At 42.3% G+C, this 16,584-nt stretch overlaps 1 protein-coding gene across 1 annotated transcript; it reads left to right on the top strand.

Annotated features, from left to right (window-relative positions):
• Positions 1-4,455: 4,455 nt before the first annotated feature.
• On the top strand, positions 4,456-5,813 carry LOC146523867 (E3 SUMO-protein ligase ZBED1-like). Its single transcript, XM_085134184.1, has 2 exons — positions 4,456-4,996; positions 5,088-5,813. The coding sequence occupies exons 1-2, from the start codon at positions 4,576-4,578 to the stop codon at positions 5,504-5,506; spliced, it is 840 nt and encodes a 279-aa protein (XP_084990310.1). The 5' UTR covers positions 4,456-4,575; the 3' UTR covers positions 5,507-5,813.
• The last annotated feature ends 10,771 nt before the right edge of the window (positions 5,814-16,584 follow it).

Genomic DNA, 16,584 nt, shown 5'->3' with positions numbered 1-16,584 from the left:
TCTTCTTCCTTACATTTGTATTGGCGGTTGGCAAACAACTGGTATGGAATGATACACTTTAGATTCTAGCCAATCATTTTACGTTTCGAGGATAGTAGGCGGTTCCAGGTACGTACGTTCTTTTAGAGCAGAGCTACAGATTAAAAATGCCCAAGGCAAAGCGGTCAAAAGTCTGGCTGTACTTCACAGCAAAAGATGCAAACTCAGCAGCCTGCAACAAGTGCTTTAAGTTGATACTGTCAAAGGAGGTCACACTTTAAATCCGATGAAACACCTACCGATGCATAGCGGGTTTTTTTAAAGCCGAGAAATGCGCCGTATTTGATAGCTTGCTGCGAGACCTCACACCGAGCACATCTACTGCGGGTGTGGTGCCTGTTATTGGACCGGAGTTAGCAACATCCCCCAAGAACCCGAAGAGGAGAGTCCTGGCCCCTAGCCCTGCCAGTGTAGCAGAAATGATGATGGCAGCAGCAGCCGTTCTTCTCTGCGTGAGTAGCTTAATGTTGTTCGTGTGTAATTTACGTTGAGTAAGCTAACCACATTATTAAATTAATGCATGTAAGGTGAACTAGCAAACACCATCATAGCTACATGCGGCTGTCTTCTTGTTTGATGGCAGATACTCCCTTCACCCTGGCCAAAAAGGCTAAAATGACCAAAGAAAAAGTGGAAAACAGCTAAACATGAGAGGTTTTTGGACAAAATTTGTGTTTTTTTCCATTGTTTAAGCACTGCTTCCAGCCCAGAGTGATACCATATATGCCCTATACCTGCAGAAAAGACTAACATTGTTATCTTTTTACAAAAAAACAGCTGAACATGAGAGGTTTTTGGACCAATTTTGTGTTTTCCATTCTTTAAGCACCGGTTTGGGCACCGTTTAAGCACCGGCACCGTTTCAAAAGTACCGGTTTGGCACCGGTATCGGATAAAACCTAAACGATACCCATCCCTACTCGCCTCTGTCAGTGCGCCCCAGGGTGGCTGTGGCTACAATGTAGCTTGCCATCACCAGTGTGTGTGAATGTGTGTGTGAATGGGTGGATGACTGGTTGTGTAAAGCGCTTTGGGGTCCTTAGGGACTAGAAAAGCGCTATACAAATACAGGCCATTTACCATCTCCTCCTTTTTGCCCCCAGTACCGGGGGCGTGGGGCTTAAGTAAACATCCAGGCATCAATGAAAACAGAATTTAACGGAGTTTAATGGAGTTTGAGGTTAGCAGGGAGTTAGCTCACTAGTTTCCACCTAAAAATAATATACCATGTTCTGACTGAGGGATTTCTGAAAAATTGTCTGCTATCACTTCCGACATAAATGAAGACAGGAAACTAAACAATGACAGTGATGTTTGTAGGGTTACTGAAGTTGGGCTAACTGGTATATATTGATGTGCTACGTGGTGGCTAGCTACACAGCTATGTTAGCATAACATAAACACAGTGAAGCTGGAGGATGAACGATAAAAGTTAATGTGAGGATTCCCAATGGTTAGGGACAAATGCAATTGCATGGCAGGATGCTATAAACAGACCAAACTTCAGTCAGGAGAACAACTGAGATAATCCATCCACAATAAATTAATGACTAATCCGAGGTTAGTCATTAATTTACTGCTGCTGGGCTGTAGTTATATCGTAAGGTTTTAAAAACTGGGGTTTAAAATGAATATTGGTAATAAAATCCAAGAGAGGCTGACAGTGATCACTGACTCTTTTTTAGGGGCTTGTTCAGATTAAATAGAACAAGATTCAAAGCATTAAAACATGTTAAAAACACAACAGCCTTGATAAACGCAGAGTAGTTTGGCCCCGGAAGCATGATTCATCACGTCATCACTTACAGACCGGATAGAGCTATGTCCTGACTAGGGATGGGTACCGGTATCCGGTGCCATTATGACACCGGTTCTGACATAAACGGTAGTAACCAGACTGTAAAGCAGCGCACATTTCGGTGCTTTACTTCGGTGCTTTTTTTTCCCCTGAGATGTCATACACTTTGAATTCTAGCCAATCATTTTACCTTTCCAAGGATAGTAGGCGGGCCCAGGTACGTACGTTCTTTTAGAGCAGAGCTACAGATTAAAAATGCCCAAGGCGAAGTGGTCAAAAGTCTGGCTGTACTTCACAGCAAAAGATGCAAACTCAGCAGCCTGCAACAAGTGCTTTAAGGTGATCCTGTGCAAAGGAGGTAACACCTCGAATCTGATGAAACACCTGGCGATGCATAGCGGGGGGTTTTTAAAGCCGAGAAATGCACCGCATTTGATAGCTTGCTGCAAGACCTCACACTGAGCACATCTACTGCGGGTGGGTTGCCTGTTATCGGACCCGTAGCCCAGCCAGTGTAGCAGAAATGATGACGGATGATGATGCAGCAGCAGCCGTTCTTCTCTGCGTGAGTAGCTTAATGTTGTTTGTGTGTAATTTACGTTGAGTAGGCTAACCACGTTATTACATTAATGCATGTAAGGTGAACTAGCAAACACCGTCGTAGTTACATGCAGCTGTCTTCTTGTTTGATGGCAGATACTCCTTTCACCCTGGCCAAAAAGGCTAAAATGACCAAAGAAAAAGAGGGAAACAGCTAAACATGAGAGGTTTTTGGATAAAGTTTGATTTTTTCCCCATTGATTAAGCACTGCTTCCAGCCAAGAGGGATACCATATATCCCCTATAGCTGCAGAAAAGGCTAACATTGTTATCTTTTTACAAAAAAAACAGCTAAACATGAGAGGTTTTTGGACAAAGTGTGTGTTCTTCATTCTTTAAGCACCGGCACCGTTTCAAAAGTACCGGTTTGGTACTGGTATCGGATAAAACCTAAACGATACCCATTCCTAGTCTTGACTGTAATAATGTAAATGCATACTGTGTGTTGCCTAAGTGATGTTTGTCTCATAGTCTCTTTGGATGAAGAAATGCAGCCCTGGAAGCAGCTCATTCAGCCATCTAGCTCGCTCAACAAAAGCTGCAGAAGCACGACACAAGTCGGAAACGGAGACGCCTGAGTTGCTCTCAGAGTAAAATGTGTCAGCTGCAGCGATAAAGTTTAGGAAGAGTTAAGTCAAATTAGGGCTGCTCAATTAATTGAATTTTAATCTAGATTACGATCTGGGCTTTCAACGATCATTAAAAATGACTGAGCCGATTATTAGCACCTCCCTCGTGCTTTACTCTCGCGCTGCTCCGTGTGGCAAATCGAGCGCACCTCTCTGCGTTTTGAACACGCGTCACATCAATTAAGAGGACCCGAGGGAAGCTCAGAAAGCTAAGCAAACGTTATTTGGAGAGGAGAGGATAATGGCTGCTAGAGAAAGAATGCCGTTGGTTGAAAAACAAGGTAAAACTACTTCAGTGGTGTGGAAACATTATTGGTTCGCGGAGTCAGACGTGGATCAAGTAGAGATAGTGTGTAAACTTTGCTACGGTGTCGTAGCTGCACCACAAAGCAACACTACAAATTTATTCAATCATTTGAATACTGCTCACAAAGTGACGTACAATCAAACAATGAAGGAGCATAGAGAAAAACTCTCAACAACACCTGCTTCATCCTCACAGACCTCCATTCACGCTACCCTGTACAATGCGACTAAATATCCCACCAGCTCCCAGAGACACAAGGAGATAACAAACGCGGTAACGTTTTTCCTCGCTAAAGACCACTGCTCAATTAACACAGTGAACAACCCCAGCTTTAAGAAACTAATCAACACTTTGGACAAACGGTATAACTTGCCATCTTGTCACTATTTTAGTCGAGTAGCGATTCCCACTTTATATGATGAGTGTCATGATGGTGTCGCAAAGGAAGTGGCTACAGCCCAATATTTTGCCACCACAACAGACTTGTGGTCAAGCTGCACCATGGAGCCGTATTTGAGCCTCACGGTACATTTCATTGACATGGATTTCAACATGAAAACGAAATGTCTCCAGACATCATTTTTCCCAGAAGACCACACAGGGCAGAACATAGCTGCAGGTCTGAAACAAGCACGTGGGATCTGGAGGAGAGTAAACTCACCACAGACAACGCTGCAAATGTCATACTGGCTGTACAACTGAATGGCTGGATGAGGCTCCAGTGCTTTGGGCACAGATTACATTTGGCCATAGATGAGTAGGCCTAATTCCTACTGAATATGATGCATAATGTCATTTTCTTTCAATAAGTATACAACATAATGCTTCGGATGAATATAATATATAAAAAAACGATTTAAATTCAGAGATACTTTTATTCATTCTCACAGTCATACACATTTTAACTATGAATTATACAAACACATAAATAAGCTACCATCACTTTTTCTTATTCATTCACACTCAAGGAAATGACATCATCATCCTGATAATGCTTGTTTATATTTTTTATGTTTTTATAGAAAGAGCCATGAATGATCACAGGATTGAGCGTGCAGTGGGGGTCTGCAAAAAAGTGGTCAGCACCTTTTTATTCAGTTGGGGAAAAAAAGAAAGAGCTGAAAGAGGCACAGATAGACCTCAAACTGCCAGACCACTCCTTAAAGACTGAATGTCCAACCAGATGGGGATCTAGGCAGGCCATGGTTTCCAGAGTCCTCGAGCAGCAGAAGGCCATTGCCCATGTCCTCTCCCAAGACAGACGAACCAGGCACCTCATCCCCTCATGGCAGGACATTGATGTCCTTGAGGCCATCAACAAGACCCTGGGACCTCTGGTTGAATTCACTGATGCACTTTCTGGAGAGAAATATGTGAGTGTGTCTTTTATAAAATCAACACTCCACCTATTTAACAACTCGATCTTGGCTGAGCAAGATGATGACACAGACCTCTCAAAATGGGAGAGGAGAATACTGGAGTACCTAAATGAAAAGTATGGTGACTCACCAACACAAGAGTTGCTTGACATTGCCACTGTCCTGGACCCAAGGTTCAAACTGAGATATGTAAGCGAGGTCAGCCAAGAGACAATAAAAGCCAGACTGACAATGGAAATGAAGTATTTATAAAGATACTAAACACATCTCTCTCTCTCTCTCTCTCTCTCTCTCTCTCTCTCTCTCTCTCTCTCTTTTATCTTTTATGTTTGTCCCATTAAAGGAGGCTGCAGTGATGGGGACACCCGTTGGTAACACGGAGGTTGCTGACAATGGTGCATCAAACCAAAAGAAGAGGAAAAAGGGCCTAAGCAGCTTCTTTAAGGCCCCTCACAGCACAGCTCCAGGTGCAGAACATGCTCTTCAACTGGACCAGGCCAATGCTTTGGAGCTTCAGGCCTACCTCCAGGCAGGGACCCTGGACACAGAGGAAGACCCACTGGGGTTGTGGAAGCTATCACAGAACCTCTTCCCACGACTCTCCATCCTGGCAAAGAAATATCTTTGCATCCCAGCCACAAGTGCCTCATCAGAAAGGGTCTTCAGCACTGGTGGAAATGTTGGCAACTGCCTGCGTGCATCCCTGAAGCCTGATCATGTCAATAGGCTGGTGTTTTTGGCTAAAAACCTTTGAAAAGTTGCAGGAACCATGTTTTGTTGAGCCATTTTGAGATTGTATGGGACTTGGGCCTACTAGTTTTTATTTATTTCTTATGAAAGGTACTACTTTCAGTGTTTAATTTTATTTTTGTTCAAGCAGCAACTTTAGTTGACATACCTCAATGTCAGTTTGATGCAATTGTGCATTTTGTGGCTACACAGCTTGCCTTGATGTTTGGTTATTTGTATGCATGAATATTATGCAGTAGTTTGAAGTTCACTAAACACAATGTTTACATTTTTCATTTATTTTTTATATTGCAAACATTTGCACGGTTATCAGTATTTGCACACCATTTTATATTATTTTTTGACAATCTTTAAAGCCATTATTCGATACATTGTTATTGTTAAATAAATATCGTCAAATAATTGAGATCTCAATTTCAGTGAAAATAATCGCGATTATCATTTTTGCCATATTCGAGCAGCCCTAAGTCAAATTAGCAAATAACCACCACCTTTCATAACCGTTATCACCTACTCATCACCTGCAGAGGACTGTTGTGATTCATACAGAAGAGTTTCTGTATCTGCACCACAGATTTAACACACATGCATAAATCCACTGGTAATAAAGACTGCCGAGGGCGCGTTCAGTTACTGTACTCCCGTTCCCTGGAACAAGCTGCCTGCTGACCTGAGATCAATTGCATCTGTGCTGACATTCAAAAAGACTGAAAAGCTTCCTGTTCACAAATACCTACATCCAATACCTGTTTTATTTTGCTGTTTTCACTGCCTTAAGGCATTTTAAACCCACAAAGGTTTTGTTATCTTCTGCATGGAGCACAGGTTATGTCCAAAAAATGTTATTAATTAATTTTATTTTCATGTTATAGACTATTAATGACTTTAATAGATATCTATTTACAACATAGAATAGAATAAAATACAAATCCACTGTTAATAAAAGAATTTCATAGATAATATTAAATATTATTACTGAGCACTTTTTTGGCAGTTTCTAAATGTTTGCTAAAAAAAGAGTCTATTCCAGCATTAAAAACAAATTTATGAAGTTTGGCTGTTAAACCTTTACAAAGCTTTTTGATCAGGGTTATAAAATAGACATGCCCTTTATTATGCATTTATTATAGGCTAGCTATGATTTTATTAACAATTAAATAATTTTTCCTTCTCTGTATAAAAGCACTCTGATGTGTTTAAAGTGATGCGTCTTCTTCCTATTTGAATAAATACAAATTTAGATCTTTCCAGTTACTGAAATAATAACGCGTGGTTTATTGAATATCAGTCTCAAACTGAGCACTTTTCATGATTAAATATGAAGGACTTTAACTTTATTCAACTCCATAGATCCACTGCTGCAGGGAGATAAAGGGCTGAGTGAGCGTGAGCGCCCAGATGGGAGCAGCGGCTGCTGATGGAGGCCTTCCTGTGTTGCGAAGCCCACACTGGCTCTGCGGATGCCCTTTGTTGTCGCCTCTTAACTCGGCACACCAGGAGTCTGACGCTTAACAATCTGCGGCTCATAATGTGCGACGAAGACGAGCGCTCGTCTCCCAGCATGCACTCTCTGTTGTTTCCCGCTCCGGTCTGTGCCCTGGAGGTACGGGATAACGATTTGTAAAAAGCGTCATGCTGAGGTTTTATTACTATTAACATTTTTTTCACCCAGAACTTAACACCAGCTCCTGATAATGCGCCAGTTAGGTTTCGCTTCACTTGGTCGCATGTTCCTTTGACGCTCGTAAGAGGAAAAAAAGGAGACGTGTCCAGAGTTACAGGTGAATTGCTGATTGAGGCAGAAACTTTGATTATGGCTTGCTGTATTGTACAGAAGCGATTTTTTTTTGGTGTCTCCACATTTTACACTTTTTCTCCGGGCACCATGAAATGGCACATTTCATCTTGCAGGCTTTGTAACAGCAGAGATGTGCTGAGGTTTGAGTCGCTCTAACACACTCCGACAGAAGAAAAAGGAAGGGGGAAAAAGCCTGAAAGAAAAGTGTCCTGCCTCTGAAAAGTTGATGACACGTTCCGCTCGCTTGTCTGGGAGAATGGCAGCTGTGAATTTGAAGCTGTCAAGTTGTTCTTTGACAAGCAGTCAAAACTCTCAGAGATGCCCGGTTTGATTTCCTCAGAGTTTAGATCACAAAGCGTCACCTCGCCACTTACAGGTGTCATCTCCTGTTTGGTTGGAGTCAGATAAAACGAGCGCAGGAAAATACACTAAAACACAGCAACAACAGCTCCTGCTGGCGCCTCACATACTGTATGTATTTATTTCAGTAGTATTATAACTCTAAACATAAGGCTGGAAGCTGATCCGTGGTCTCACTGTGTTGTTCCTTCATTACCTTGAAGACACACACACTATAGTTTGTTTTTACTCAATCATCCGTTTGCTGCTGACAGGTTATGGGAATAAGATTAATCATCTCATCTAATGTGTGGCCTACATCTGCAGTTTTCTGTGGATCACATTTAGGCTCGACTGGCGGCTTTGACTCAGCCACAACCAGTGTTGGGAAGGTTACTTTTAAAATGTATTCCATTACAGATTACAGAATACATGCCCCAAAATGTATTCTGTAACGTATTCCGTTATGTTGCTCGATGAGAGTAACGTATTCTGAATACTTTGGATTACTTAATATATTATCATGCTGTTTATAACTACGTGAACGTACTATTGCTGTGATTTATTACTGTTACTGATGGTCCGCGGCTCCGAACCGTAGTAAAGGGACCTCTGACTAATACGGTGGGTTCCGTGTCAGGCTCGTAGCCGAAAAATAGCTTTACTTTGTTAGCCAGAGACAGAGAGAGGCGTTGAAAGGCTGCTCCAACGGAACTTATTGTTTTGGAGGAAAACACGAACACGGTGTACAGTCGAGTCTTAATAGCTTACTTACAACTGGGCTCGTCAGGCTCTCTTCTTGGCTGCAGTGGTTATTATTATATTTACATGCTTCCAGCTCCCGTTTTTGCTCGATGACAACTCGTACTTTTCTCCCACCTCGCGCTCACAGACACATAACGAGTATGGCAGTCCATTCTCCCTGCAGCACGGACTACACTGCCTATGATGCTACATTCTTTAGAGCTATACCTGTAGCATTCTGCCTATTAGCTTAGCACAACAACAACAACAAAAAGGCGCTCTCTCACCCAGGAAACGCAGAGAGAGCATCACCCTGTAACCATGGAAACCGTAACGCTGCCGCCTGGAACAACAGAACAGCTGTCAAACAAAACCGAAACAGTCCTGAATATGAAACAGGAAAGTACCGCCGTGTAATCCATTTATTTCAACAAAGTAACTGTATTCTAAATACCACCTTTTTAAACTGTAACTGTAACGGAATACAGTTACTCATATTTTGTATTTTAAATACGTAACGGCGGTACATGTATTCCGTTACTCCCCAACACTGGCCACAACTCGGACTTATATGGAAGTGCTGTGATATGTGGGTCAAATGTGGCCCACCAGAAAATGCCATAACCCATGTCAAGCCTGGCTCATCTTCTTTGATCACCAATGCCCTGAATACCCCAAATGAGTATATATAGCACTTCTTTACTCTGAGCTCTCAAAGCTCTGTGCAATGCTGCCAATTTTAGATTCCCATACATAGTAAATACCGGGCCCAAGTTACTGATACCGATACTTTAACCTATAAAGGCAGCAGTAGGGGAGAGCACTGAGTCATGACTCATGAGATTAATCATCATCAGTTTTTGAATTATGATTACATTTTAATGACCACTGAATCACTGGGATTTTTGCTCTCCACAAGAATAACACACTTTTCAGTTTTTCATGTTTATTAAAAACTGTTTTTTTTAAGAGACCTCGAATGTGTTGTAAGCAGTCGACACAAAAAGGTTCAGAAATTTTTTAGTGCATGTTTCAGGTAAAAAAAAATTCATTTCAGTGGGCTACATACTGAACTTAGAAGATAGAAACAGTACTGATCCTATTGATCTGATACCCACACCAGCGTTATCAATACTATTAATATTTAAATCGATCTGCCCACCTCTACTAAAAGTTTCCCAGATTAGGCCTAGATATATGTGCTGTTGGGGAATGCATGTAACACGTAGCATTCACCTAGATATTGTTGCAGAGCAAGCTCGTCTGCCTCCATAGCGTTCTGTACCAGTGATGATGCACATCCTGCTTCACGAACAGCTCAAGAAACACAAAGCTCAAAACCTCTAAACATCCCAGATCACAGTCCAGTCCAGGCTCTGTGGGATTTACAGAACAAGCTGAATCCAAAAACCCAGATTAAGTATAATCCACCAGTGAAGTTGAGAAGAATTTTTAGTTGAGAAGGATTTCCAGGCGGCTTGAAATTGTGCAAACACCATCTTATTTACCTCTGTAATTATTTACTTGATGTTTTTCTTCATGGACAAGATATTTTTTTCATTGTGTATTTTACTGTCAGTTATATGTATTTTCTATAACCTGTACAGCACTTTGGCCATCTGAGGTTGTTTGAAATGTGCTACAGAAATAAACTTGTAACTTCCACTTCTTTAAACATTTCCTGAAAGCTAAAGTAACCAAATGTTTTAGGAAATTAATCATTTAAAATAGATTTAAAATTTTGTTACACGATTTTTGAAATGTAGGTAGGAACAAAAAGTCTTAAAGTTGAGAGTTTAAAGCTGAGAGAGTGCATTCAGTCCTCTCAACTGAAGGAAATCACTAAATGTGGGCTGGCTTTCAGCTAATGTCAGTACTTTCAAAAGGGGAGTGAAACGAGAAGATCAGTATCTCTAATCCTGGTTATCCTGGATTAGCAGTCCTGGATATGCATCGCTCTTTTGGGGTCTTTTTAGGTTTATGCTTATGTTTCTCATATGTGACTTAATTGTGATTTGTGTGAACAGATTAATTGGTCCTATTCCTGACAGTATATTTTATTCTTGAACTTTGCACGAGTCACAGTTAAATAACCCTTCTTTGCCAGCCTCTCAGTTCATCCTCTGAAAAAAGCTGTTTTAGCTCCTCTGTAGGATGACCCTCCCTCCTTTAAAGCCAGCTTTCTTCTGATTGGCTGTCCTGGGAAAGCAGAGGGTTTGAAGCAGGTGGGTGGAGCTTCTGTGTCCCATATTAGGAACACAGGGACACCTCTTGACAGCTTCATCCAGATACGAGAGTAGAAAAACCTGATAAACTGAGTGTTTCAAGCCTGAGCTGGTACATGTCTGACCTCAGTATTATTAACTTCATGTCTAATATGAAAAGTGATTGACTGGTATTGTTTTAAAAAACTGACACACAGCCTTCAATGTGCTGTATTTGAAAGCTCTCCTCCGCTTCAGCTGTTTTGCAAACTATGTCTTCACACAAACTACTCCTTTAAAAAGATGGATAATTGGTAATTCCAACACCCTCAAAAGTATCTTGTAATGTCTAATGCAGTAATGGATTTGGTGACAAAAAAAAAAGCCAATATGAGGCCATTATTATTAATTTTGTTGGGGTTGTCTCTTAAATCTTCTGTTAGCTTTTAATGCTGAAGTCCAGAAGTTTGTTCTGTTCTGGGTTTTTTTTTTCCTTCTTAATGGTTCAGACTGCGTTTTAGCTCCAGTGTTTATTTAAGCAGAGAAGAAGTCTGAGCGTTCAGAGACGTTCCTGCTAAATGCAGCGGTTACATAAAGAGAAGTAATGCTTTCTGAGACGCACACAGCCTCCCAACTTCTGACGTTAATTCACTTCTATGCAGAAAGCTGTTTAATGGGCTCTTATAGACTCTCCCTGAAAAATTGAGCGCCATCACGTCCACACCAGACATTAATCCATAAACTTGTACACTATGTAATTTTACGCTTCAGAGTCATTTCATGTCTCTGTGACTTTAATGGCTCTGAAAGATAAACAGAAGTGAGCGCTGCTTTTCTCGGAGCTTATGAAGGCTCGAGTCGAGCCCGGATCTTTAATGTAAATCCAAGACGTTGCTTGTGACATTAAGAGAGATAAGAGCTGCGGGATGATTAGGGATTTTCCTTCGTGGTAATTAAACAATCTCATTACTTTTAGGATCAGATTAAGCCGAGGACTTTTCACACCACTTCTGGGAATCTCCTCCAAGCTGAAAATGACAAAAGTCTAATACAAACAGCAGCTAACAGCAGGCGTCCACAGCACAAAACAACACGGCCTGCAAATGGATGCTGAATTTACTAAATTCATCTTTGACATTATAAAGAAGCAAAGGCGCCAGATTTGAGATATCTTAGCCTGTAAGGCTTGAAGAAGCATCCATGCGTCGTGACGGGTGTTTTCATCCCAGGTTTTTTTCTGTCTCTATCGGCTTGTCGGTAACCTACATTATAAATAATAAACCACAAATAATAAATAATAAGATAAATCCTGATGATCACTTCATTACCTTATATGAGCAGGTTTTACGTTCCAAATCTCAGGCTGGTTCTTCATGTGCAAAAGTAAATGCAATCCACCTTTAACAACACTTTTCCAACTAGACCCAATGAAAATACGAGTTGCATGAAAAGATTTCTATGAAAGTTCATTTCTATGAGGCATTTCCTTTGGGAGACCTTAGATAAAAGGTCATGTTATTTCCTATAAGCAGTTTGACCTCAGTCAACAGTGTCTCCCAGAGAGAAGGTTTCAATACAGTCAAACTGAAGGACAAAGGGAAAAGTTCCTGCAGTGATTTTTGGCTAAATCTATTGCGCCATTCATTCCTTTTAGACTACATCTCTAAGCATCTACATTTGGCTGAATGGTGAAGAGCAAAATAGTTATATTTTCACACTATCAAAAAAACTTTAATTCAACTTAATTAAAGTTATGAATTCACATTTGATGACTAAGCAGCTTTCAACAACTGTTCACACCAATTTAGAGTCACTAGTTAGCCCAACATGTATGTGTTTGAGAACACACACAGACACAGGGAAGCAGATTTAAGCCTTTAATCTTAAACCTTCCTTAGTGTTTGTTGTCCCTCTTTAATTGGCCCCCAGTGTTCACTACCTTTTCTGTCCATCACTGTTATTACACTTCAAATTGTTCAAAATGCAAAAGCAAGGAAAGCAAACATTACACCAGTTTTTAATGACACTTCACTGGCCGCCCGCTGTCTTAGAAGAAAGTGTAAGATTTTACTTCTAAAGGTAGTCATGGCTGCAGGATACAAAGTGGAGCTGGTGTCCTCGTACCAGCTTCAGATCCTGAACGTGCTAACCAACCGCAAACACAAAAGGTGTTTGCTGTGCTTTTCTGCATGCCCTGTTTCAACTGATATACACACTACTGTAATCATTTATTCTTAGAGTGTAATTTGTTTTAAATATTGTCTTTCAATTTCTTTTTTATATCCTTTTTTTATTGTGTGCTTATTCTGTTTTATTGCTATAGAAACAAACGTTTGAATATTATTACTGCTCAGAATGAGTCTCTAAAAGTAACTGTACAAAAGCAAAAATGATTTAAAGCAGCCTATTATCTGTGTTAATATTTGATTCGTACATATAACAGTTATTATTAATGGTGGTATATACAGAAAACCTGAGCACAGACATTTATCTGGGATTAAAAATGTAAAAGTCTGGGATTGACTAGTCTGCCCAAACTCAGTTTTCAAGGTATGCTCAGGCTGCAGGTGTACCCTCAAAAACTCATTAGGAATATCTCCACAGGAGGGAGGTATGGGGTCTTAACACACCCCTGTTCTCTGCTAGCCATCGGGGCGGGGGGGCTGGGAAGAGATGCTGGCTGTCCGATTGGCCTCCCTGCTGCTGCGGAGCCTGGGGCGGTCTGCTTGCCTCCACCCCGGAGGGAAGGGTAACATCTCTTGGGTCTGGGTGCCGTTTCCATCTCTGGGGGTGAGGATACCTGGACCCGGGATATAGAGTATGTTTGGGGAGTGTGATTGTGTGTACATGTCCATTTACGTTTATTCCTGCGTTGGGTGAGTGCTGAGTGTTTGTATATGTGTGCATGAGGGTGGGAATGCATGTCTGTGTCTGTGTGTGCCTGTTTGTCTGTGTCTATATGTCAGGTCGGGTCTTAGACTTCACCTCTCTGGGAACTCCAAGGCCCTCCAAAGTGTGGAGGCCTATCTCCCCTCACCACACTCCCTGCCGGTGACTGATGCCCTCAGGGGTCGGTGCGTTGGTGGTTCTTGGTGTCCGGGGCTGGGCGCTCAGGTATGTACCAGCTCACTCCCGGTGACTACTTGGCGGGGCCTGGCGCCTGCTGCTCGGTCAGGCCTCTTCCGGGGCGCGGGGGGCCCTCGGGCCTCCGGCCTCTGTGCCTGCGGCTCGGTTCACTCTGGCACAGCTGGCTGCCGGCAGAGCCGGCGGGCACGCCGGTGCAGCCCCCTCTAGCTTCTGCCCGGTGGCTACTGGGTGACCCCTCATCTGGGGATCCTCAGCCCTTCCCATGAAGGTGGCACGGATGCCCCTCCGGTGGTCCTCCTTGGGCTCTTGCACTCTGGGGCCTCTGGATGTCTGGGGCCTGGATCTCCTCCATGCCTGCTTCATGCCCTGGGGGACGGGGCTATGGCTCTCTACATCCTCTAGCAGACCATTACATGGGGAAACCATTTGAATACAAGCGCGCCGATCCACACAGGTGTGCACATGGGTGTTCACTATTCGTAGACTTAAATCACACCTTTCTTGGCTGCTACTTCAAAGCACATTGTGCGCTGTCTGTCCTGCGTGCTGCACAACAACATTCAATATTTAGTATTTACTGCTGTTTTCACTTAGCTAGATTAATGCGATGGTGTTGTGTATAGTATGTTGCATTGTTTTGTTTTGTTTTTTTGCTTGTTTTCTATTCTTTTTCTCTCAACAGGTGATCCCGGAGATATTTTTTCTTCCCCCCTTTCTCACTGTCCCTCTCCCCTTCTGTTTTTCTTTTCCTTCCTCTTTCTTTCTCCCTTTCCTATCCCTCACTCATGTCTGTCCCGTCTGTAACAACTGAAAATAAAATAAATAATAAAAACAAAGGTCGATCAAATGGACCAATACGGCAATGCCATGATGATCCATTTGGCAAAATAAATCCATTGGGTATCCTTGTTGGTCTTCAGACAACAATTCTGACGGCTAAAGAACCAAATGGGACAGGCGAGAAAAAAAAAAAAAAAAAAAAAAAAAAAAAAAAAAAAGGAATATCTCCACCGTAACACATAAATATGTCCAAGGCTGGAGACACACAACAGTTTTCAGATGGGGAAGAAACAGAGTGAGGTCAGACTCTGAATGGATGTTTTTATCAGCTGAGTGAAGTGTGTGTATGTGTTTGACTGAATGAATGGGGCAGATTTTTTGAACTGTTGTATTATCTCTCCTCTCCTCTTTTGTTTTTCACTCTTTATTTCAGCGGTGAGCAGTGGTCCTACATGATGTTGCACAGCTTGTTGAGACACAGACACAAAGAGAAGCTGCATGCATGCATGTATGTGTATACAGACAATGCAGTGAGAGTTACGTCTGCTGTGGGATGCTGAGAGGTCTCTCAGCTGTTGTTTGCTGCTCACAGCCAGCCAGAATGACCTCAGGCCTCCCGGTGCACCTGACTGTGAGGCTGCAAATGGTCAGCTTCAACAACTTTTAGTGTTTTTGCCGGGAGGGGACATCTTCATCTAGCTTCAAATAAAATTAGTTTTATTTTTCATGTTTTTCTTCAAACCCTGTGTGTTGGCAGGTGTCTGTGGGACTTTTGTGGTTCAGATACTGAAGGTGAACAGCTAAGGTTTTATCCAGCTTTGTTCACTCTGTCATGGTCCGGAGTCTGTGACTCCGTGTTTATGTTTTAGTTTATTATTATTCTGTGGTTTTGGTTACCTTGGGTGTTTGCACTCTTCTGTTTCATGGTTTATGTTCCTATGTTCTGTGTCCCCCTGTCTGTGTTAAGGTTGTGTGTTATGCCATTACGTGTATGTGTTTCCTGTTTTACTTTGAAGGTCCGTGTCTGATCTCAGTGTGTTCAGTTTACTTTTCCCCTTCTCCTCAGTTCGGATTACTCCCAGCTGTGCCCTCCTTCTGTGTCTCATTCCCTCGTTATCCTTCTGTGTATTTAAACCTTGTGTCTGCTTCTGTTAGTTGCTGGTTCGTCTGTGTTATTCACCTCCGTCTTCGAGTGTTTGTTCCTCCGTCTTCCTGGTTGTTCTCCCTGCAAGGTGTCCTCGTTTGTGTTCTGGTTTTGTGTTAAGTTTTAGTTTTCCCAGTTTAGAGTGTTTTCAGTTCTGCTTCTCGCCACCCTTTCTTTTGTGTTGAACTTCACCCTTTGTAAATAAAGCTCACTCCCTACTTCGCAGTCTGCATCTTGGGTCCGTTACTAATCCACACACGGCCTGCCTCGGCACCCCGTGACAGGTACACGGTTAGTCTCAAAGTCCGTGACATCCTGTTTTTGTTTTACATTTGCATTATGATACTATTATATACAGGCTTAAACTTATCCAGCAAATAAACATAAATCAGTCTTGTGAAGACAGCCGTCTGAGCTTATTGGATTTATCTTTTTCTGCTTTTATTTATTTATTTGGTTTTTTTAGGCAGTGAAAAAAATGTCCCAACAGCTCAATTTACAGCAGCTTATATACTTTCATCACTGCCAGCATACTTTCTCGTGTAGGTGAGATGACAGCTGGATTTTTACATAAAAATCTGGACCGGAGTAGGTTTGCCAGACTGACTAAGCCCCGAAAATACAAGTGTGGAAGCTGCTAGGTTTGCCTGCACATTCCCTCTGAATGCAGGTTTGACAAACAGCTGCTGAGTCGTTGTGCCGCAGCGGCGGCGGCCAGCTTTTCCATTAGCGCTGGAAGCAAGTGAGGCATAGCCGGCGGCAAAGGATGCTGCTGGCATTGCCATGTGTCCACTAGCTGTTTTCCACTCACACCCAGGAAAACAGGAAATGCAACAGGGAGTAATGCGAAACAGATTTGACTCGTCTGTAGCCAGCCACTTTACTCTGCCAACCACAGCAGCCGACCAACACGCCATCCAGGATATAGTTTCATCAAGAGGGAGGGAGAGGGGGGAGGTCCAGCTGGACGGCTGTGTAGCCAGGAG

This window comes from Neolamprologus multifasciatus, chromosome 2, assembly GCF_963576455.1.
Source record: "Neolamprologus multifasciatus chromosome 2, fNeoMul1.2, whole genome shotgun sequence".
In the NCBI taxonomy this organism is placed as follows: domain Eukaryota; kingdom Metazoa; phylum Chordata; class Actinopteri; order Cichliformes; family Cichlidae; genus Neolamprologus; species Neolamprologus multifasciatus.
Note: the sequence above shows the minus strand (reverse complement) of the source record. Positions and strands in the feature narration are given on the sequence as shown.